This window comes from Staurois parvus, unplaced genomic scaffold, assembly GCF_062004578.1.
Source record: "Staurois parvus isolate SC_StPar_1 unplaced genomic scaffold, SC_StPar_1.0 ptg000065l, whole genome shotgun sequence".
Classification (NCBI taxonomy): Eukaryota; Metazoa; Chordata; class Amphibia; order Anura; family Ranidae; genus Staurois; species Staurois parvus.
Genome location: NW_028317861.1, coordinates 110,240 through 132,378, shown reverse-complemented (window position 1 = coordinate 132,378; position 22,139 = coordinate 110,240). Strand labels below are relative to the sequence as shown.

At 50.5% G+C, this 22,139-nt stretch overlaps 1 protein-coding gene across 2 annotated transcripts in view; it reads left to right on the top strand.

Moving 5' to 3' along the window:
* LOC149469650 (phospholipase A2 inhibitor and Ly6/PLAUR domain-containing protein-like) overlaps window positions 1-20,768 on the top strand; it is a 35,053-nt gene extending 14,285 nt beyond the window's left edge. For both annotated transcript variants that reach the window (XM_089668855.1, XM_089668854.1), the window contains exons 3-5: window positions 10,403-10,549; window positions 12,922-13,062; window positions 20,473-20,768. In XM_089668855.1, coding sequence (XP_089524981.1) covers window positions 10,403-10,549; window positions 12,922-13,062; window positions 20,473-20,666 — 482 coding nt within the window. In that variant the 3' untranslated portion in view covers window positions 20,667-20,768. The remainder of the gene's footprint in view (window positions 1-10,402; window positions 10,550-12,921; window positions 13,063-20,472) is intronic.
* The last annotated feature ends 1,371 nt before the right edge of the window (window positions 20,769-22,139 follow it).

Below are 22,139 nucleotides of genomic sequence, written 5' to 3'. Positions count from 1 at the left end.
GCGGACGGTGAGTACAGAGGTAGGGGGGTCCAGTGGGAGTGGATGGTGAGTACAGAGGTAGGGGGGTTCTGTGGGATTGGATGGTGAGTACAGAGGTATGGGGGTTCTGTGGGAGAGGACGGTGAGTACAGAGGTAGGGGGGTTCTGTGGGAGAGGACGGTGAGTACGGAGGTAGGGGGGTTCTGTGGGAGAGGACGGTGAGTACAGAGGTAGGGGGGTTCTGTCGGAACGGATGGTGAGTATGGAGGTAGGGGGGTTCTGTGGGAGCGGATGGCGGGTACAGAGGTAGGGGGGTTCTTTGGGAGCGGATGGTGGGTACAGAGGTAGGGGGGTTCTGTGGGAGCGGATGGCGAGTACAGAGGTAGGGGGGTTCTGTGGGAGCAGATGGCGAGTACAGAGGTAGGGAGGTTCTGTGGGAGCTGATGGCGGGTACAGAGGTAGGGGGGTTCTGTGGGAGCGGAGGGTGAGTACAGAGGTAGGGGGGTTCTGTGGGAGCGGAGGGCGAGTACAGAGGTAGGGGGGTTCTGTGGAAGCGGAGGGTGAGTACAGAGGTAGGGGGGTTCTGTGGGAGCGGAGGGCGAGTACAGAGGTAGGGGGGTTCTCTGGGAGCAGAGGGCGAGTACAGAGGTAGGGAGGTTCTGTGGGAGCGGATGTTAAGTACGGAGGTAGGGAGGTTCTGTGGGAGCGGAGGGCGAGTACAGAGATAGGGAGGTTCTGTGGTAGCGGACGGTGAGTACGGAGGTAGGGGGGTTCTGTGGGAGCGGATGGTGAGTACAGAGTTAGGGGGGTTCTGTGGGAGCGGACGGCGAGTACAGAGGTAAGGGGGTCCAGTGGGAGCGGACGGCGAGTACAGAGGTAGGGGGGTTCTGTGGGAGTGGATGGTGAGTACAGAGGTAGGGGGGTTCTGTGGGATTGGATGCTGAGTACAGAGGTAGGGGGGTTCTGTGGGAGAGGACGGTGAGTACAGAGGTAGGGGGGTTCTGTGGGAGAGGACGGTGAGTACGGAGGTAGGGGGGTTCTGTGGGAGAGGACAGTGAGTACAGAGGTAGGGGGGTTCTGTGGGAGAGGACGGTGAGTACGGAGGTAGGGGGTTCTGTGGGAGAGGACGGTGAGTACAGAGGTAGGGGGGTTCTGTGGGAGCGGATGGTGAGTACGGAGGTAGGGGGGTTCTGTGGGAGCGGACGGTGAGTACGGAGGTAGGGGGGTTCTGTGGGAGCGGATGGTGAGTACTGAGGTAGGGGGGTTCTGTGGGAGAGGACGGCGAGTACAGAGGTAGGGGGGTCTAGTGGGAGCGGACGGTGAGTACAGAGGTAGGGGGGTCCAGTGGGAGTGGATGGTGAGTACAGAGGTAGGGGGGTTCTGTGGGATTGGATGGTGAGTACAGAGGTAGGGGGGTTCTGTGGGAGCGGATGGTGAGTACTGAGGTAGGGGGGTTCTGTGGGAGCGGACGGCGAGTACAGAGGTAGGGGGTCTAGTGGGAGCGGACGGTGAGTACAGAGGTAGGGGGGTCCAGTGGGAGTGGATGGTGAGTACAGAGGTAGGGGGGTTCTGTGGGATTGGATGGTGAGTACAGAGGTAGGGGGGTTCTGTGGGAGAGGACGGTGAGTACAGAGGTAGGGGGGTTCTGTGGGAGAGGACGGTGAGTACGGAGGTAGGGGGGTTCTGTGGGAGAGGACGGTGAGTACAGAGGTAGGGGGGTTCTGTCGGAGCGGATGGTGAGTACGGAGGTAGGGGGGTTCTGTGGGAGCGGATGGCAGGTACAGAGATAGGGGGGTTCTGTGGGAGCGGATGGTGGGTACAGAGGTAGGGGGGTTCTGTGGGAGCGGATGGCGAGTACAGAGGTAGGGGGGTTCTGTGGGAGCGGATGGCGAGTACAGAGGTAGGGAGGTTCTGTGGGAGCGGAGGGTGAGTACAGAGGTAGGGGGGTTCTGTGGGAGCGGAGGGCGAGTACAGAGGTAGGAGGGTTCTGTGGGAGCGGAGGGTGAGTACAGAGGTAGGGGGGTTCTGTGGGAGCGGAGGGTGAGTACAGAGGTAGGGGGGTTCTGTGGGAGCGGAGGGCGAGTACAGAGGTAGGAGGGTTCTGTGGGAGCGGATGGCGGGTACAGAGGTAGGGGGGTTCTGTGGGAGCGGATGGTGGGTACAGAGGTAGGGGCGTTCTGTGGGAGCGGATGGCGAGTACAGAGGTAGGGGGGTTCTGTGGGAGCGGATGGCGAGTACAGAGGTAGGGAGGTTCTGTGGGAGCGGAGGGTGAGTACAGAGGTAGGGGGGTTCTGTGGGAGCGGAGGGCGAGTACAGAGGTAGGAGGATTCTGTGGGAGCGGAGGGTGAGTACAGAGGTAGGGGGGTTCTGTGGGAGCGGAGGGTGAGTACAGAGGTAGGGGGGTTCTGTGGGAGCGGAGGGCGAGTACAGAGGTAGGAGGGTTCTGTGGGAGCGGAGGGTGAGTACAGAGGTAGGGGGGTTCTGTGGGAGCGGAGGGCGAGTACAGAGGTAGGGGGTTCTCTGGGAGCGGTGGGCGAGTACAGAGGTAGGGAGGTTCTGTGGGAGCGGATGTTAAGTACGGAGGTAGGGAGGTTCTGTGGGAGCGGAGGGCGAGTACAGAGATAGGGAGGTTCTGTGGTAGCGGACGGTGAGTACGGAGGTAGGGGGGTTCTGTGGGAGCGGATGGTGAGTACAGAGTTAGGGGGGTTCTGTGGGAGCGGACGGCAAGTACAGAGGTAGGGGGGTCCAGTGGGAGCGGACGGCGAGTACAGAGGTAGGGGGGTTCTGTGAGAGTGGATGGTGAGTACAGAGGTAGGGGGGTTCTGTGGGATTGGATGGTGAGTACAGAGGTAGGGAGGTTCTGTGGGAGCGGATGGCGAGTACAGAGGTAGGGAGGTTCTGTGGGAGCGGATGGCGGGTACAGAGGTAGGGGAGTTCTGTGGGAGCGGATGGCGAGTACAGAGGTAGGGGGGTTCAGTGGGAGCGGATGGCGAGTACAGAGGTAGGGGGGTTCAGTAGGAGCGGATGGCGGGTACAGAGGTAGGCGGGTTCTGTGGGAGCGGATGGTGTGTACAGAGGTAGGGAGGTTCTGTGGGAGCGGATGGTGAGTACAGAGGTAGGGGGGTTCTGTGGGAGCGGAGGGCGAGTACAGAGGTAGGGGGGTTCTGTGGGAGCGGATGGTGAGTACAGAGGTAGGGGGGTTCTGTGGGAGAGGATGGTGAGTACGGAGGTAGGGGGGTTCTTTGGGAGCGGACGGTGAGTACAGAGGTAGGGGGGTTCTGTGGGAGCGGACGGTGAGTACGGAGGTAGGGGGGTTCTGTGGGAGCGGACGGTGAGTGCGGAGGTAGGGGGGTTCTGTGGGAGAGGACGGTGAGTACGGAGGTAGGGGGGTTCTGTGGGAGAGGACGGTGAGTACGGAGGTAGGGGGGTTCTGTGGGAGCGGATGGTGAGTACAGAGGTAGGGGGGTTCTGTGGGAGCGGATGGTGAGTACAGAGGTAGGGGGGTTCTGTGGGAGCGGATGGTGAGTACAGAGGTAGGGGGGTTCTGTGGGAGCGGATGGTGAGTACAGAGGTAGGGAGGTTCTGTGGGATTGGATGGTGACTACAGAGGTAGGGGGGCTCTGTGGGAGCGGATGGTGAGTACAGAGGTAGGGGGGTTCTGTGGGAGCGGATGGTGAGTACAGAGGTAGGGGGGTTCTGTGGGAGCGGATGGTGTGTACAGAGGTAGGGAGGTTCTGTGGGAGCGAATGGTGAGTACAGAGGTAGGGAGGTTTTGTGGGAGCGGATGGCGAGTACAGAGGTAGGGAGGTTCTGTGGGAGCGGATGGCGGGTACAGAGGTAGGGGAGTTCTGTGGGAGCGGATGGCGAGTACAGAGGTAGGGGGGTTCAGTGGGAGCGGATGGCGAGTACAGAGGTAGGGGGGTTCAGTAGGAGCGGATGGCGGGTACAGAGGTAGGGGGGTTCTGTGGGAGCGGATGGTGTGTACAGAGGTAGGGAGGTTCTGTGGGAGCGGATGGTGAGTACAGAGGTAGGGAGATTCTGTGGGAGCGGATGGTGAGTACAGAGGTACGGAGGTTCTGTGGGAGCGGAGGGTGAGTACAGAGGTAGGGGGGTTCTGTGGGAGCGGAGGGCGAGTACAGAGGTAGGGGGGTTCTGTGGGAGCGGATGGTAAGTACAGAGGTAGGGAGGTTCTGTGGGAGCGGAGGGCGAGTACAGAGATAGGGAGGTTCTGTGGGAGCGGACGGTGAGTACGGAGGTAGGGGGGTTCTGTGGGAGCGGATGGTGAGTACAGAGGTAGGGGGGTTCTGTGGGAGCGGATGGTGAGTACAGAGGTAGGGGGGTTCTGTGGGAGCGGATGGTGAGTACAGAGGTAGGGGGGTTCTGTGGGAGCGGACGGCGAGTACAGAGGTAGGGGGGTCTAGTGGGAGCGGACGGTGAGTACAGAGGTAGGGGGGTCCAGTGGGAGTGGATGGTGAGTACAGAGGTAGGGGGGTTCTGTGGGATTGGATGGTGAGTACAGAGGTATGGGGGTTCTGTGGGAGAGGACGGTGAGTACAGAGGTAGGGGGGTTCTGTGGGAGAGGACGGTGAGTACGGAGGTAGGGGGGTTCTGTGGGAGAGGACGGTGAGTACAGAGGTAGGGGGGTTCTGTCGGAACGGATGGTGAGTATGGAGGTAGGGGGGTTCTGTGGGAGCGGATGGCGGGTACAGAGGTAGGGGGGTTCTTTGGGAGCGGATGGTGGGTACAGAGGTAGGGGGGTTCTGTGGGAGCGGATGGCGAGTACAGAGGTAGGGGGGTTCTGTGGGAGCAGATGGCGAGTACAGAGGTAGGGAGGTTCTGTGGGAGCTGATGGCGGGTACAGAGGTAGGGGGGTTCTGTGGGAGCGGAGGGTGAGTACAGAGGTAGGGGGGTTCTGTGGGAGCGGAGGGCGAGTACAGAGGTAGGGGGGTTCTGTGGAAGCGGAGGGTGAGTACAGAGGTAGGGGGGTTCTGTGGGAGCGGAGGGCGAGTACAGAGGTAGGGGGGTTCTCTGGGAGCAGAGGGCGAGTACAGAGGTAGGGAGGTTCTGTGGGAGCGGATGTTAAGTACGGAGGTAGGGAGGTTCTGTGGGAGCGGAGGGCGAGTACAGAGATAGGGAGGTTCTGTGGTAGCGGACGGTGAGTACGGAGGTAGGGGGGTTCTGTGGGAGCGGATGGTGAGTACAGAGTTAGGGGGGTTCTGTGGGAGCGGACGGCGAGTACAGAGGTAAGGGGGTCCAGTGGGAGCGGACGGCGAGTACAGAGGTAGGGGGGTTCTGTGGGAGTGGATGGTGAGTACAGAGGTAGGGGGGTTCTGTGGGATTGGATGCTGAGTACAGAGGTAGGGGGGTTCTGTGGGAGAGGACGGTGAGTACAGAGGTAGGGGGGTTCTGTGGGAGAGGACGGTGAGTACGGAGGTAGGGGGGTTCTGTGGGAGAGGACAGTGAGTACAGAGGTAGGGGGGTTCTGTGGGAGAGGACGGTGAGTACGGAGGTAGGGGGTTCTGTGGGAGAGGACGGTGAGTACAGAGGTAGGGGGGTTCTGTGGGAGCGGATGGTGAGTACGGAGGTAGGGGGGTTCTGTGGGAGCGGACGGTGAGTACGGAGGTAGGGGGGTTCTGTGGGAGCGGATGGTGAGTACTGAGGTAGGGGGGTTCTGTGGGAGAGGACGGCGAGTACAGAGGTAGGGGGGTCTAGTGGGAGCGGACGGTGAGTACAGAGGTAGGGGGGTCCAGTGGGAGTGGATGGTGAGTACAGAGGTAGGGGGGTTCTGTGGGATTGGATGGTGAGTACAGAGGTAGGGGGGTTCTGTGGGAGCGGATGGTGAGTACTGAGGTAGGGGGGTTCTGTGGGAGCGGACGGCGAGTACAGAGGTAGGGGGTCTAGTGGGAGCGGACGGTGAGTACAGAGGTAGGGGGGTCCAGTGGGAGTGGATGGTGAGTACAGAGGTAGGGGGGTTCTGTGGGATTGGATGGTGAGTACAGAGGTAGGGGGGTTCTGTGGGAGAGGACGGTGAGTACAGAGGTAGGGGGGTTCTGTGGGAGAGGACGGTGAGTACGGAGGTAGGGGGGTTCTGTGGGAGAGGACGGTGAGTACAGAGGTAGGGGGGTTCTGTCGGAGCGGATGGTGAGTACGGAGGTAGGGGGGTTCTGTGGGAGCGGATGGCGGGTACAGAGATAGGGGGGTTCTGTGGGAGCGGATGGTGGGTACAGAGGTAGGGGCGTTCTGTGGGAGCGGATGGCGAGTACAGAGGTAGGGGGGTTCTGTGGGAGCGGATGGCGAGTACAGAGGTAGGGAGGTTCTGTGGGAGCGGAGGGTGAGTACAGAGGTAGGGGGGTTCTGTGGGAGCGGAGGGCGAGTACAGAGGTAGGAGGGTTCTGTGGGAGCGGAGGGTGAGTACAGAGGTAGGGGGGTTCTGTGGGAGCGGAGGGTGAGTACAGAGGTAGGGGGGTTCTGTGGGAGCGGAGGGCGAGTACAGAGGTAGGAGGGTTCTGTGGGAGCGGATGGCGGGTACAGAGGTAGGGGGGTTCTGTGGGAGCGGATGGTGGGTACAGAGGTAGGGGCGTTCTGTGGGAGCGGATGGCGAGTACAGAGGTAGGGGGGTTCTGTGGGAGCGGATGGCGAGTACAGAGGTAGGGAGGTTCTGTGGGAGCGGAGGGTGAGTACAGAGGTAGGGGGGTTCTGTGGGAGCGGAGGGCGAGTACAGAGGTAGGAGGGTTCTGTGGGAGCGGAGGGTGAGTACAGAGGTAGGGGGGTTCTGTGGGAGCGGAGGGTGAGTACAGAGGTAGGGGGGTTCTGTGGGAGCGGAGGGCGAGTACAGAGGTAGGAGGGTTCTGTGGGAGCGGAGGGTGAGTACAGAGGTAGGGGGGTTCTGTGGGAGCGGAGGGCGAGTACAGAGGTAGGGGGTTCTCTGGGAGCGGTGGGCGAGTACAGAGGTAGGGAGGTTCTGTGGGAGCGGATGTTAAGTACGGAGGTAGGGAGGTTCTGTGGGAGCGGAGGGCGAGTACAGAGATAGGGAGGTTCTGTGGTAGCGGACGGTGAGTACGGAGGTAGGGGGGTTCTGTGGGAGCGGATGGTGAGTACAGAGTTAGGGGGGTTCTGTGGGAGCGGACGGCGAGTACAGAGGTAGGGGGGTCCAGTGGGAGCGGACGGCGAGTACAGAGGTAGGGGGGTTCTGTGGGAGTGGATGGTGAGTACAGAGGTAGGGGGGTTCTGTGGGATTGGATGGTGAGTACAGAGGTAGGGAGGTTCTGTGGGAGCGGATGGCGAGTACAGAGGTAGGGAGGTTCTGTGGGAGCGGATGGCGGGTACAGAGGTAGGGGAGTTCTGTGGGAGCGGATGGCGAGTACAGAGGTAGGGGGGTTCAGTGGGAGCGGATGGCGAGTACAGAGGTAGGGGGGTTCAGTAGGAGCGGATGGCGGGTACAGAGGTAGGCGGGTTCTGTGGGAGCGGATGGTGTGTACAGAGGTAGGGAGGTTCTGTGGGAGCGGATGGTGAGTACAGAGGTAGGGGGGTTCTGTGGGAGCGGAGGGCGAGTACAGAGGTAGGGGGGTTCTGTGGGAGCGGATGGTGAGTACAGAGGTAGGGGGGTTCTGTGGGAGCGGACGGTGAGTACAGAGGTAGGGGGGTTCTGTGGGAGCGGATGGTGAGTACAGAGGTAGGGAGGTTCTGTGGGAGCGGACGGTGAGTACAGAGGTAGGGAGGTTCTGTGGGAGCGGATGGTGAGTACAGAGGTAGGGGGGTTCTGTGGGAGCGGATGGTGAGTACAGAGGTAGGGAGGTTCTGTGGGAGCGGATGGTGAGTACAGAGGTAGGGAGGTTCTGTGGGAGCGGATGGTGAGTACAGAGGTAGGGGGGTTCTGTGGGAGCGGATGGTGAGTACAGAGGTAGGGAGGTTCTGTGGGAGCGGATGGTGAGTACAGAGGTAGGGAGGTTCTGTGGGAGCGGATGGTGCTGTCACTTCAGCCGCACTTCTGTGTTTATAAGAGACAGTAGATATGGGTGTGCGCAGGGTCAGTGCCGGAGTTGGCGGAACGGCGTTCCTCCATGTTCTGGCTGAAAAAAAGCCCTGATCACAACTAGGTCTTATTTTTGGGGTAGGTCTTATTTTAGGGGAAACGGGGGAAATGTGACATGTTCACCAGACTCTTTCCCCTCTCTCCATCCTGAAGGATCCTATTGTTTGCTAGCAGCTGTTGGTGGGAAGGAGAGGAGGGAAGCCGTCAGCACTGTGGGGGTGGGGGCACACAGGGGGGTCTAGGCAATAGGGGGAAATGTATCATGTACAGGGAGGGTGATGGGTTTGGGGCTATTACTGGAACCGATCCCCTGTATGACTCTCTGCAGCAGCTGAAAGCCAGCCGGAGGGAGAGGAGAAGAAGCCGGATTTCAGCTGCTGCAGAGAGCCATACAGGGGATCGGTTCCAGTAATTGCACCCCCCTCCCCATCATGCTGATCACCCTCCCTGCCTACATTTGATTCACCCATCTGCCTGGTCTCTGTACAGGAGGACTGGTGGTGCCCCCTTATCCATGGCCCTGAATATGATTGTGATATATATATACATATGCACTTTGTACCTTATAATTGGGTTATATAGAATCTGCAGAAGCTGCTGACACTTTAGTATTTGGGAGATGAATTTTCAGTGAAGAACACTAAATAGCGCGGTCCCCCCTTTGCACATAATTAGCCCACATACAACTGACATATTCAGCTGGTTGATGCTTGTGACTTGACATCTATGTGGTTGATGTACTAAAGGCAAACAGACACGTAAACACACACAGACACACATGTACACACACACACAGATGCACATACACACACACATGTACACACACACATACGCACATGCACACACAGACACATGTACACACAGAGACACATGTACACACACAGACGTATGTACACATGCACACAAACACATGTACACATACACACACAGACACATGTACACATACACACACAGACACGTGTACACATACACACACAGACGCATGTACACATACACACACAGACACATGTATACATACACACACAGACGCATGTACACATACACACACATGTATACATACACACACAAACACATGTACGCACAGAGACACATGTACACACACACATGTACACGTACACACAGACACATGTACACATACACACACAGACACATGTACACATACACACAGACACATGTACACATACACACACAGACACGTACACACACAGACGCATGTACACATACACACACAGACACGTGTACACATACACACACAGACACGTGTACACATACACACACAGACGCGTGTACACATACACACACAGACGCATGTACACATACACACACAGACGCATGTACACATACACAAACAGACGCATGTACACATACACACACAGACGCATGTATACATACACACACAGACGCATGTATACATACACACACAGACGCATGTACACATACACACACAGACGCATGTACACATACACACACAGACACATGTATACATACACACACAGACACATGTACGCACAGAGACACATGTACACACACACATGTACACGTACACACACAGACACATGTACACATACACACACAGACACATGTACACATACACACAGACACATGTACACATACACACAGACACATGTACGCACAGAGACACATGTACGCACAGAGACACATGTACACCCACACAGACACATGTACACACACACAGACACATGTACACATACACACAGACACATGTACACACAGAGACACACACCATTGTTGGTGTCAGTGGGAGGATTAGCGCCCCATCGTTGGTGTCAGTGGGAGGATTAGCGCCCCATTGTTGGTGTCAGTGGGAGGATTAGCGCCCCATTGTTGGTGTCAGTAGGAGGATTAGCGTCCCATTGTTGGTGTCAGTGGGAGGATTAGCGCCCCATTGTTGGTGTCAGTGGGAGGATTAGCACCCCATCGTTGGTGTCAGTGGGAGGATTAGCACCTCATCGTTGGTGTCAGTGGGAGGATTAGCGCCCCATTGTTGGTGTCATTGGGGGGATTAGCGCCCCATTGTTGGTGTCAGTGGGAAGAACAGTTCCTCATATCAGTGCGAGGAGAGTGCCCCAAGAACTGAATAAAGGCAAGCAAAGGCTCGCTTCCAGTCCCTGGGCTGCAGTTTGGAGATCACTGGTCTAGTCCAATCTTTCTCAAGCTTTTTTCAGTCTAAGCCCCCGTTATATTTCTGCACGGTCTCGAGGCACCCTATTCTGAAATGTAAAAAAACCGAATAGTTTTACAGACGGCAGCAACATCCACACATGTACAACACCCAATGTTAGAGGTGAATTCTTCTTCCAAAGCAAACACACCTTTGCTCACTCTGGTACTGACTAGTATTCTCATTTTTTTCTCTTTCATTTTTTACAGGATCCGAAGAACATTTTAATTTTTGGAGAGTTTGTGGAGAAAGGAACATTTGTGGAAAATCTGGAGTGTTGGCTACCTCATCCATGAAAAAGAGATATAGTACCACATGCTGTGACTCTGACAACTGCACACTGCAGACTCCTTCTTGTATGTATGCAGCAGCACTGATGCCACCTACCTAAAGTATGACTGGTGAATGACTGGTGAATGACTGGTGAATGACTGGTGTATGATTGGTGTATGATTGGTGTATGACTGGTGAGTAACTGGTGTATGACTGGTTTATGACTGGTGTATGATTGGTGTATGACTGGTGAGTAACTGGTGTATGACTGGTGTATGACTGGTGTATGATTGGTGTATGACTGGTGAGTGACTGGTGTATGACTGGTGTATGATTGGTGTATGATTGGTGTATGACTGGTGAGTGACTGGTGTATGACTGGTGTATGATTGGTGTATGATTGGTGTATGACTGGTGAGTAACTGGTGTATGACTGGTTTATGACTGGTGTATGATTGGTGTATGACTGGTGAGTGACTGGTGTATGACTGGTGAGTGACTGGTGTATGACTGGTGAGTAACTGGTGTATGACTGGTTTATGACTGGTGTATGATTGGTGTATGACTGTTGTATGACTGGTGTATGACTGGTGTATGACTGGTGTGTGACTGGTGAGTGACTGGTGTATGACTGGTGTATGACTGGTGAATGACTGGTGTATGATTGCTGTATGACTGGTGAATGACTGGTGTATGACTGGTGTATGACTGGTTTATGACTGGTGTATGACTGGTGAATGACTGGTGAATGACTGGTGAATGACTGGTGTATGACTGGTGAATGACTGGTGTATGACTGGTGTATGACTGGTTTATGACTGGTGTATGACTGGTGTATGACTGGTGTATGACTAGTTTATGACTGGTGTATGACTGGTGTATGACTGGTGTATGATTGGTGTATGACTGGTGTATGACTGGTGTATGACTGGTGTATGACTGTTGTATGATTGGTGTATGACTGGTGTATGATTGGTGTATGACTGGTGTATGACTGGTGTATGACTGGTGTATGACTGGTGTATGACTGGTGTATGATTGGTGTATGACTGGTGTATGACTGGTGAATGACTGGTGTATGACTGGTGTATGACTGGTGTATGATTGGTGTATGATTGGTGTATGACTGGTGTATGACTGGTGTATGACTGGTGTATGACTGGTGTATGATTGGTGTATGACTGGTGTATGACTGGTGTATGATTGGTGTATGACTGGTGTATGACTGGTGTATGATTGGTGTATGACTGGTGTATGACTGGTGTATGACTGGTGTATGATTGGTGTATGACTGGTGTATGACTGGTGAATGACTGGTGTATGACTGGTGTATGACTGGTTTATGACTGGTGTATGACTGGTGTATGACTGGTGTATGACTGGTGTATGATTGGTGTATGACTGGTGTATGATTGGTGTATGACTGGTGTATGACTGGTGTATGACTGGTGTATGACTGGTGTATGACTGGTGTATGATTGGTGTATGACTGGTGTATGACTGGTGTATGATTGGTGTATGACTGGTGTATGATTGGTGTATGACTGGTGTATGACTGGTGTATGACTGGTGTATGATTGGTTTATGACTGGTGTATGACTGGTGTATGACTGGTGTATGACTGGTGTATGATTGGTGTATGACTGGTGTATGATTGGTGTATGACTGGTGTATGACTGGTGTACGACTGATGCATCTGTTTCTGGTGCAGCTATATCTAAGAATGATGGGGCTGCCATTGCTTGACTCCTGGCTGGACAGCAGGACAAGGAGAGGTCAGCAATGGTACCCTATATATTTATTGAAAGTGTTACTAAACCCCCAACAGTACAATCAGTCTGTAGATGCAGTAAAGCGTGCTTGTTATACTCACTGTGGAACCTAAGGAACCTAATCCTCCGCATTGTGTAAAAAGGCTGTTTGATCCTGTCTTCCCTGATCCCAAAAACCTTTTTTTCCTTTTTTCCATTTTTTTTCCATACTGTCATCGGAGTAGTTCAATGTCTTCCTCGTGGCACTGTATTGCTCTGGGGATGATCAGAAATTTTTTTATTTTATTTTATTGTTTTTGCTTATAACAGTGATGATCACTATTTTACAGCGATACTAAAGGCTTGTTTTTTTTTTCTCTAAAAATGCTGTGTGTAGTGCTTTTGCACAGAGCAGACCAGATCCTCCTCAGTCTCCCTCCTGTCCAGTGCCCCCACAGAATGCAGCTTGTTATGGGGGCACCCATCACTCTGTGTGTCCATTCACACTCGGAGACGTGACTCAGGCCCTGCCCCCTCTCTGTACTCATTGGCTCCCGTGATTGACAGCAGCGGGAGCCAATGGCAAAGTTGCAGATTCAAATTTATTGAAAGTAACTTTTGAAATGACATCGCCATGTTAAAAGTTGTATGAGATATTCGTGATTGGGTTTGGATATATGTTTATGTTCTTTCTTTTATTTTAGTACCACCTTTGAACAAGACAGAGAATGGTAAAAAATGCCCATACTGTGTGTCCTATGAAAGGCTGAACTGCGAAGCCACTGGGAACATGACTTGCACAGGGGATGAGAATATATGCGGATTATACAGTATAGAAATAACATGTAAGAATAATTTTACATTTTTCTAATTCTTTTAGGGCCAGTGTACACTACATGCATTTCAGTTGCTTTTTTTCTGCATCCAAAATGCACAGAAACTAGGTTCAATGGTTGTCAATGACATAGTTCACATCAGTGCTTGCAGTTCCAGTGCGTTTCGGTTGCAGAAAAAAAAAGTAGAACAGGCTGCATTTTTCCTGCACAGAACTGTACTGGAACATGGTAAAACGCATCACAAACGCACCAGAACTCACTAAATCGCACCAAAAAATGCACTGGAATGCACATGTCCCTATTTGAGAGAAACCTGATAAAGCGCAGGCACGTGAAACATGTTGTCCCGGCAACCGGCCTCTTCCTTCTAAAGCTGTGGCTCCAGTGAGAGTTCCCCCCCTCCGTCTCTCCACATCGTGGTGACGTCATCTGGGACGCTGGGACGTCGAATACACGTGGTCCCTGCACTGACAGGCATTCTACTCTCCACTGCTTCCCTCTGAGCGGACAGACCGTCCATCTTGGAACCTGGCTTCTTAAAGCCACAAGTTGGTTATTTATTTTTTACCATATGAATTATTAACCTCCCTGGCGGTATTCCCGAGTGTAGCTCGGGGTAAAGTTTCAGTACCAAAAGCGGTAACCCCGAGCTACACTCGGGAATACACTGCGGCGTTGCTCATGGATTCCCTGCAGCACTTACCTTGTCCTTCGCTCCCGCGATGCGTTCCCTGCCGTGTCCCCGGCCATCTCCTCCGGCCGATTCCGGCATCCGGCTTCCGTGTTCCGGTCCCTGTGATGTCGGGACACACGGGGGCTGGAACGGTGGCAAATGTAAAAATTTTTTGAAACTGTCATTTTCTTACAAATTAATTTGACATAGTAAAGCATGACTATTGCACCAGAGATAGGCTTGTCCACTCCCCATTACCACCATGACCGTTCCGTACAAACCCCCCTTTCCCCTTAACCAATTATACTTACATAAAACATGACACCAATTTTGGAGTAAATGGCCAACATGGCCTTTTATTAACAACACAAATTTAAATACACCAACCATTCCTTATAACAGAAACCCAAAGAATTGTTGTTGGTCTTCCAAGGCACCCCCAAACAATCCGAAATGCACCTGCGGACAACCATATACAGTGGGGATGAGAGAGGCCTGTAATTGGCATCATAGGGAGACCTCAACTATGAGAGACAAAATGAGAAAAAAATCCTGACAATCACATTGGCTGATCTGGAAAGAATTTATTTGCAAATTATGGTGGAAAATAAGTATTTGGTCACCTACAAACAAGCAAGATTTCTGGCTCTCACAGACCTGTACCTCGTTCTTTAAGAGGCTCCTCTGTCCTGCACTCATTACCTGTATCAATGGCACCTGTTTGAACTTGTTATCAGTATAAAAGACACCTGTCCACAACCTCAAACAGTCACACTCCAAACTCCACTATGGTGAAGACCAAAGAGCTGTCTAAGGACACCAGAAACAAAATTGTAGACCTGCACCAGGCTGGGAAGACTGAATCTGCAATAGGCAAGCAGCTTGGTGTGAACAAATCAACTGTGGGAGCAATAATTAGAAAATGGAAGACATACAAGACCACTGATAATCTCCCTCGATCTGGGGCTCCACGCAAGATCTCACCCCGTGGGGTCAAAATGAACACAAGAACGGTGAGCAAAATTCCCAGGACCACACGGGGGGACCTAGTGAATGACCTGCAGAAAGCTGGGACCAACGTAACAAAGGCTACCATCAGTAACACACTACGCCGCCAGGGACTCAGATCCTGCAGTCAGACGTGTCCCCCTGCTTAAGTCAGTACATGTCCGGGCCTGTCTGAAGTTTGCTAGAGAGCATTTGGATGATCCAGAAGAGGATTGGGAGAATGTCATATGGTCAGATGAAACCAAAATAGAACTGTTTGGTAGAAACACAACTCGTTGTGTTTGGAGGAGAGAGAATGCTGAGTTGCATCCAAAGAACACCATACCCACTGTGAAGCATGGGGGTAGCAACATCATGCTTTGAGGCTGTTTCTCCGCAAAGGGACCAGGACGACTGATCCATGTACAAGACAGAATGAATGGGGCCATGTATCGTGAGATTTTGAGTGCAAACCTCCTTCCATCAGCAAGGGCATTGAAGATGAAACGTGGCTGGGTCTTCCAACATGACAATGATCCCAAACATACCGCCCGGGCAATGAAGGAGTGGCTTCGTAAGAAGCATTTCAAGGTCCTGGAGTGGCCTAGACAGTCTCCAGATCTCAACCCCATAGAAAACCTTTGGAGGGAGTTGAATGTCCGTGTTGCCCAGCGACAGCCCCAAAACATCACTGCTCTAGAGGAGATCTGCATGGAGGATGGGCCAACATACCAGCAACAGTGTGTGCCAACCTTGTGAAGACTTACAGGAAACGTCTGACCTCTGTCATTGCCAACAAAGGATATATAACAAAGTATTGAGATGAACTTTTGATATTCACCAAATACTTATTTTCCACCATAATTTGCAAATAAATTCTTTCCAGATCAGCCAATGTGATTGTCTGGATTTGTTTTCTCATTTTGTCTCTCATAGTTGAGGTCTACCTATGATGCCAATTACAGGCCTCTCTCATCTTTGTAAGTGGGAGAACTTGCACAATTGGTGGCTGACTAAATACTTTTTGCCCCACTGTACACTAGGCCTCCAGCTGCAACCAACCAGCTCGGAGACAACCATACCGTCCGCAGTGCAGCACCACCACCTTCCAGTTAAACCTTGGTTAACTGGGAATGTCCTCGGGCATCCCATACCACCAATGGGTCCCACACCATTGTTTTTACCTTCCAAGATAAGAACCGCCTCCAAAGACCAACAACCGTCCAGGAACCAACATAACCCCCCTTTACCTGGAGGGACCCAATACTCACCAAAAAAAAACCAGGGAGGGCGGGAGGGAAGCTCTCACTCCTGACGTCCAGCTCAAACTGACACCCCCTCACTGAAACCCCCCACCCTAAGGTGCAGGAAACTCCACCTACTCTCAACCTTCCACCAACCAAATACCCCCACTATCAAAAACAAACCCCTTGGATCTGCCTTGACCCTTTCTGTTCCTCCTTCCCCACTCTGGGCCTAGTCATGTATGCCCTGCGCTATTTCTTCTTTCTTTTTTGCTACGGACATTTCTTTCCTGTATCAAACCATTTCACATACATTTTGTCCCGAGTGCTTTGTCCGGCGCCCTGCCTGCATTTTTACTGTTCTTTCTGCCTAGAAACTTAGAAAAGTCCATGGCGTCCAAAAAGTGTCCCTTTAGGTCAAAAGCGGTTTTAGACCGGCTAGAGAACAGCGATAGTAAATCAGAACCACTTGCAGAATTGAGTGATAATGATTTGTGGGGAAATTCCTCATCAGACACTGAAAACGATTCTGCGACTTTGCTCAGCGATGTGCGAACTTGGCGCTCTATTTCACATTTCAGTGTTTTTGGTTTGATTATATTATTGAATTAAATTTATTATTATTATATTATTATTTTTATGATTATTTAGTAAATTATAATTTATGATTTTGTGTTTCAAGTTTTATCCTACCCGGGATGTTTACTAGACTCTTGTTCGGACAGATTTCAGTGAGTTATTCCTAACAATTACAGGCCTTCAATAAAAAAAATGCATATTTCTATGCAAAAAAATGTACCGCTTTGAGCACAGAAATATGGACATAATCATACCGCTAGGGAGGTTAAAGGCACACCTCCGTATAAGGTGTATTATTTTTCTCACAAAACTACACAGCGCCTGGCTCCTGTTCATACTTTCTACAAACCGATGTGTTTTTACCATGGCAGCAGTGAGTATTTTCCCCTCTAATCACAGTTGACATATACCATTCACTTATTTCCTTTGGGACACATCTGTGCGCTTTTATCCAGACCGCTCTTACATTTAAAGCATTGCATATGAGCATTTATACTTACAGTTACAGCCAGCAGGAGGAACTCTAGGTTCATTTTCTGCATGTTTACCCATCTATTCTTAGCTGCTCTGCTGATAAAAGTCTGCTTTTTACAGAGCTCAGTAGGTCAATCTCAGATTACGCACAGACAACTGAACAGATCAGAGGAGTGGCTCGGTAATTCAAGCCCAGTGTCTAAGACCCTGTTCAGCTCAAAGCTCAATGCTCAGAAATTCTCAACAAGCAAAATCCTATTCACTTCAATGGCCCCGTTGAAGTACACAAAACAGTACACGAGCTACTTTTCAGGCAGATTTGAGTGTTTTTACCTTCATAGACTTGAATGGAAACACCTTGAAAAATGCGACATGAGTGCTTTTTTTCAAGCATTTTGTTTTCTTCTTAACCCTTTGAGGACCAAGGGACGTATTTGTCCCATGTATTTAATTGCCTGTATCATCTGATGAAGAACTTAAAATACTTTTTTTTTTGGTTTATTGGAATATTTAGTTCTTATCAACAAATGGATCTAGCTTTTTGCCAATTATTTCATGAAATGGCTTAGTTACAGCAACTGAAAACAAAAAATTTATTCTTTTGGCGTTCTGTAATCTTATGGTCCTCAAAGGGTTAAACAGCAGCACTCCACACCTTTTAGTTGAAAAACGCCTATAATATTTGCAAATCTGCAAAAAAATTAGAGAAAATAAATGGCCTGGGCCTGAGTGAAGCTAATAGTAGGACCAACAAGAACTGGGGTGTGCAGGAAAGGTGGAGTATTAGTGGGGTGATTTTTCAGTAATGGATTGGGCTTATAGGATTGGAGGGGTTGAGGCGTAGGGAGTGTCTTATAGTATGTAGAAGGGAGGGAGCTCTTGTTGAAGCTCATTCGGAGCTTGGGTCAACAGCTTTATCTCGCCCTCCTTCCCTTGGTTTTCCGGTAAGGGGACCTTCTTGCCTTTTTTCCGCTGTAGGCATATTCTGTTGGGTTCTAGGTTCTTCGGTTGCTGTTGGCCATTTTGTTTTCTCGTATTTGTAGTTTTCTTGTCATTGCAGCTGGCAGGGGATCTATTGGGTCTTTGAAGGCAGTGCTGGTTCAAAATTGTGGAGAATTATGGGTTGGGCCCATCTTAGGTATGAGTGTCCCCTCCTAATAATACTTCAGTAACATGGGGGTTTTAAGAAGGTTGTATCTGGTAGTACTGTAAGTGGTTAAATTGTCCCCAAGGCGGCGTAATTGCAGCTGGGAGCCTTTTTATCGGGTGGCAGATTGGCCGGTTTGTGGAGATCATATTGGCCTTCAAAGACCTTAGACCTGGCAGGATTAAATATGAAATTGGTTATGCATTGACTGGTTTCATAATAAAAGGCTGCTATGGCCATTAGACTCCAAAATAAAATGTTGTCGTCTGGTCATTTCGTCGGAAAAAGGGAGGGTCTAATTTGTGGGTCTTTATAGATAACACTTGGCACTCTGCAGGTCCCTCAGTCATGTCTGAAGAGAAAACTCTTGATATAACGCCTGAAAACGCTCAGCTAAGAGTGAATGTAGCCTAAAAGTCATGACTAGTGCACCCTAGATAGGTTCATCCAGACCCCACTACACCACCATTACCCTTCCATACCAATCCCCTTTACTTACTATACTTACAGAAAACACAACACCAATTTTAGAGTAAAATGGCCAACACGGCCTTTTATTAACAAATCAAGTTTAAACACATCAACTATTCCTTATAACAGAAAACATAAAGAGTTGTCGTTGGTCTTTGAAGGCACCCCCAAAACCATATTCCACTAGGCCTCCAGCCGCAACCAACCAGCTCGGAGACCACTATACCGTCCGCAGTGCAGCACCACCACCTTTCAGTTATACCTTGGTTAACTGGAATGTTCCCGGGCACACCATACCAACGATGGGTCCCACACCATTTTTTACCTCCAAGATAAGAACCGCCTCCAAAGACCAACCACCACCCAGGAACCAAAATAACCCCCCCCCCCAGGAGGAACACAACACTCACCAAACAGGGAGGGCGGGAGGGAAGCTCTCTCTCCCACGTCCAGCTCCCAACTGACGCCCCTCCCCAGAACACCCCACCCTAAAGTGCAGGAGACCCCACCTACGCTCTCCTCTACCAACCAGATCCCCCAGCTATCCTTTACCAACCCTAATACTATCATTAACCCTCACACGTCTTCCTTCCCACTCTGGGCCTAGTCATGCCTGCCCTGCGCTAATTCTTTTCTTCTTTTATCGCTGTGGGCATTTCTAGATGTTTCTGTATCCTTTCCAGATGTGAGTTTAGGTAGCAGCACCTCTCTATCCCCTCTGACTGTTTCTTAGAACTTCTCTTTCTTTGCGCTCCATCATCACATTATTCTGTACACAATGTTCTGTGCTTTTGTAAGCACAGAACACTGTGTGTGATTGGACACAGTCGATCAGCTGATTTCAGCTGAAATCATTGGCTCAAATCAGCTGCCAAACTCATGTTGTTTCCAATCACAGCGTGGGTCGGCAGGGGGTGCACACAAATGTACAATACATGTATGTGTACAGTATGTGCCTGTACCTGCCTCCTGCTCGCAGTATATGTACTGTGAGCGGTCGGCAGGTGGTTAAGTGAGGTTTATTTACAGAGAAACAAAATCCATCAGCAAACGTAAACTTAATGTGGACAAAAACCCCAGTGAGAGAATGCCTGACTAATAAAACAAACTACAGTATATACAATATGTACAAAATGAGGAACATGGACAAACCAGGTAGATAAACAAGGTAGGTACTAGAGATGCAGGGAACGGATATGAAGGGGAAACAGGACTGGGATCAGGAACAAGGGAAACAGACAAGAGGCAAAAGGTACAGGATGTAAGGTATGAGCAAGATCAAGATCAGGAACAGGATAAAATGGCATACAGTATTTGACAGTAAGCAAGGCAAAACACTGACATAATGTGTAATGGCAGAGGAGGAACTATATACCTGCCCAGCAGCCAGCATCAGGTGGATACTGAATACTAGAAACTGCTGGTTGCTGGGAGACACCCACTGGTGGGCACTGGAACTGAAACCTCCCGCTAGTGCCACCAGCAGGTGATTCAAGCCCTGATGTTCTTTCTCTGTCTCCCTTTCTTTTTCTCCCCTTCCCACTTCTTTCTTTCTACCCAATGCTCCACTCTCCTCTCTCCCTTTCCTTCTTCTCTTCTCCTTATTTCTCCTTTCCTTTCTCCTTCTCTCTAACCCTTCCTCACCCCATCTCTGTCTCTTCTTCACCCACCCACTCTTTCTCCTTCTTCTCCTCTCCAAGTTTGTCTCCCTTTCTTTTTATAATCTCCATCTCCCTCTCATCCCTGCCTCTCTTAGTACGGATTCTTTTTAACATAGAGGCTCCTTATGTACCTCAGATTTTTTTGTACTGCTTTAGATCCATTTTTAATCTTTTATATTTCAGCTGGACAATACAATAATAAAATATCTGCCCGTGGTTGTGCCTCAAAAAGTATCTGTGACCTGGGAACCTGGAAGGCGGAAGCTCGTGGTACTATTTTTAATCTCCAAGCTACATGTGGTGCCAGCACAGCATTATATTCTGCCTTAACGCTGCTCATATTGGCTACGGCCTCACTGATAGTGAATGTCTTTTAGGTTCCTCCCTTTATTGATGTCAGATATTTGTCTGCTCAAATATTATGTTTAAAGGGGGGAGCCCCAAAATTCAGTAATAAAAAGGAAAACTGTAACATTGTTCATGTGTCTCTCTGTGTATTTTTATGCACCAGTTGAAAGCTAAATTGATAAAGCCCATCTTGTATGACTTGGCCCATCTTGTATGACTTGGCCCATCTTGTATGACTTGGCCCATCTTGTATGACTTGGCCCATCTTGTATGACTTGGCCCATCTTGTATGACTTGGCCCATCTTGTGTGACTTGGCCCATCTTGTGTGACTTGGCCCATCTTCTATGACATGACCCATCTCATATGACCCGGCCCATCTTGTATGACTTGGCGCATCTTCTATGACCTGGCCCATCTTATTATAATATTATTATATGCACTTCTGGTGAGTGCGCAATCTATTTATTTCACCTCTTATCATCTGCCACCTCGGATCAAGTCCTCCACGCACCTATTTTAAGGATCACATCAGATCCTCACGTGGGCTTTATATTTTGGGACATTTTATTCAATAGTCACCATTGGTGACATGAGTTACTGCACTTTATACAGATATACCATCCACTAATTATTTTATAGTTGTATTGTATATTATTATATGTCTTTTACTTAGCGCTGCACCTATATATATATTGCCCACATATAGCAATGTGTCCATATTTAGGCAGTGGTATAACCCCTCCAATCTCCTCCCATTTGCTGACTGTGTCTGGCAAGGCAGGAGATCTGATTTTTCTGTTGCATTTATGTAATGCTTTTAGGTCTTGTCCCCCCAGAATTTAACTGGACAGTGAAAGGAGAAACAGCATACTGATGAGCTCATTCACTCTAACACTCTATTCTTGACTTCTATCAGCATGCACTTATTAGCACATGAGCACTGCAGCAGAACTGATTGGTTTCTAGTGCTGCTTTCCCTGGAAGTACCATCATAAAAAAGTGGTTACATTAATATATAGGAAGATGCCAATCAGTTAGACACCAAACACACCTATGTTACGAGGTCTAGGAGGCTAATGGAACACATTAAGCAATACATGTATGTGATTTATTTTATATTTGGTCTCTAATGAATCATAATTTCCTTCTGTGCAATAATATGTTGGTTTTCAGATTGTGAAGCCCTGTTGCTTGGAAATATAGATATAGCTAGAATCATTGGCATTAGCCCTTTTACTGCCATCATCATACACTGGTGGATTTTGCACACACACACACCCAATGGCTGAAGGCCAGGATTATGTGCACAGCCACCAAGCCGATTGACAGCTTTCTAATGAAAGCAATCTGGTGGCTATACAGTCAGCAAATTGCTTTCTGTGACTCCCAGAGTGTGCCTTCCTCCCTGCACAATTCCCCCCCACCACCACCCTTCCAGGCTCCACTGTCCCACCTGAGGGCCTGGGACCTGCATGGTGGGTGGTCCCAGGTGGAGGAAGA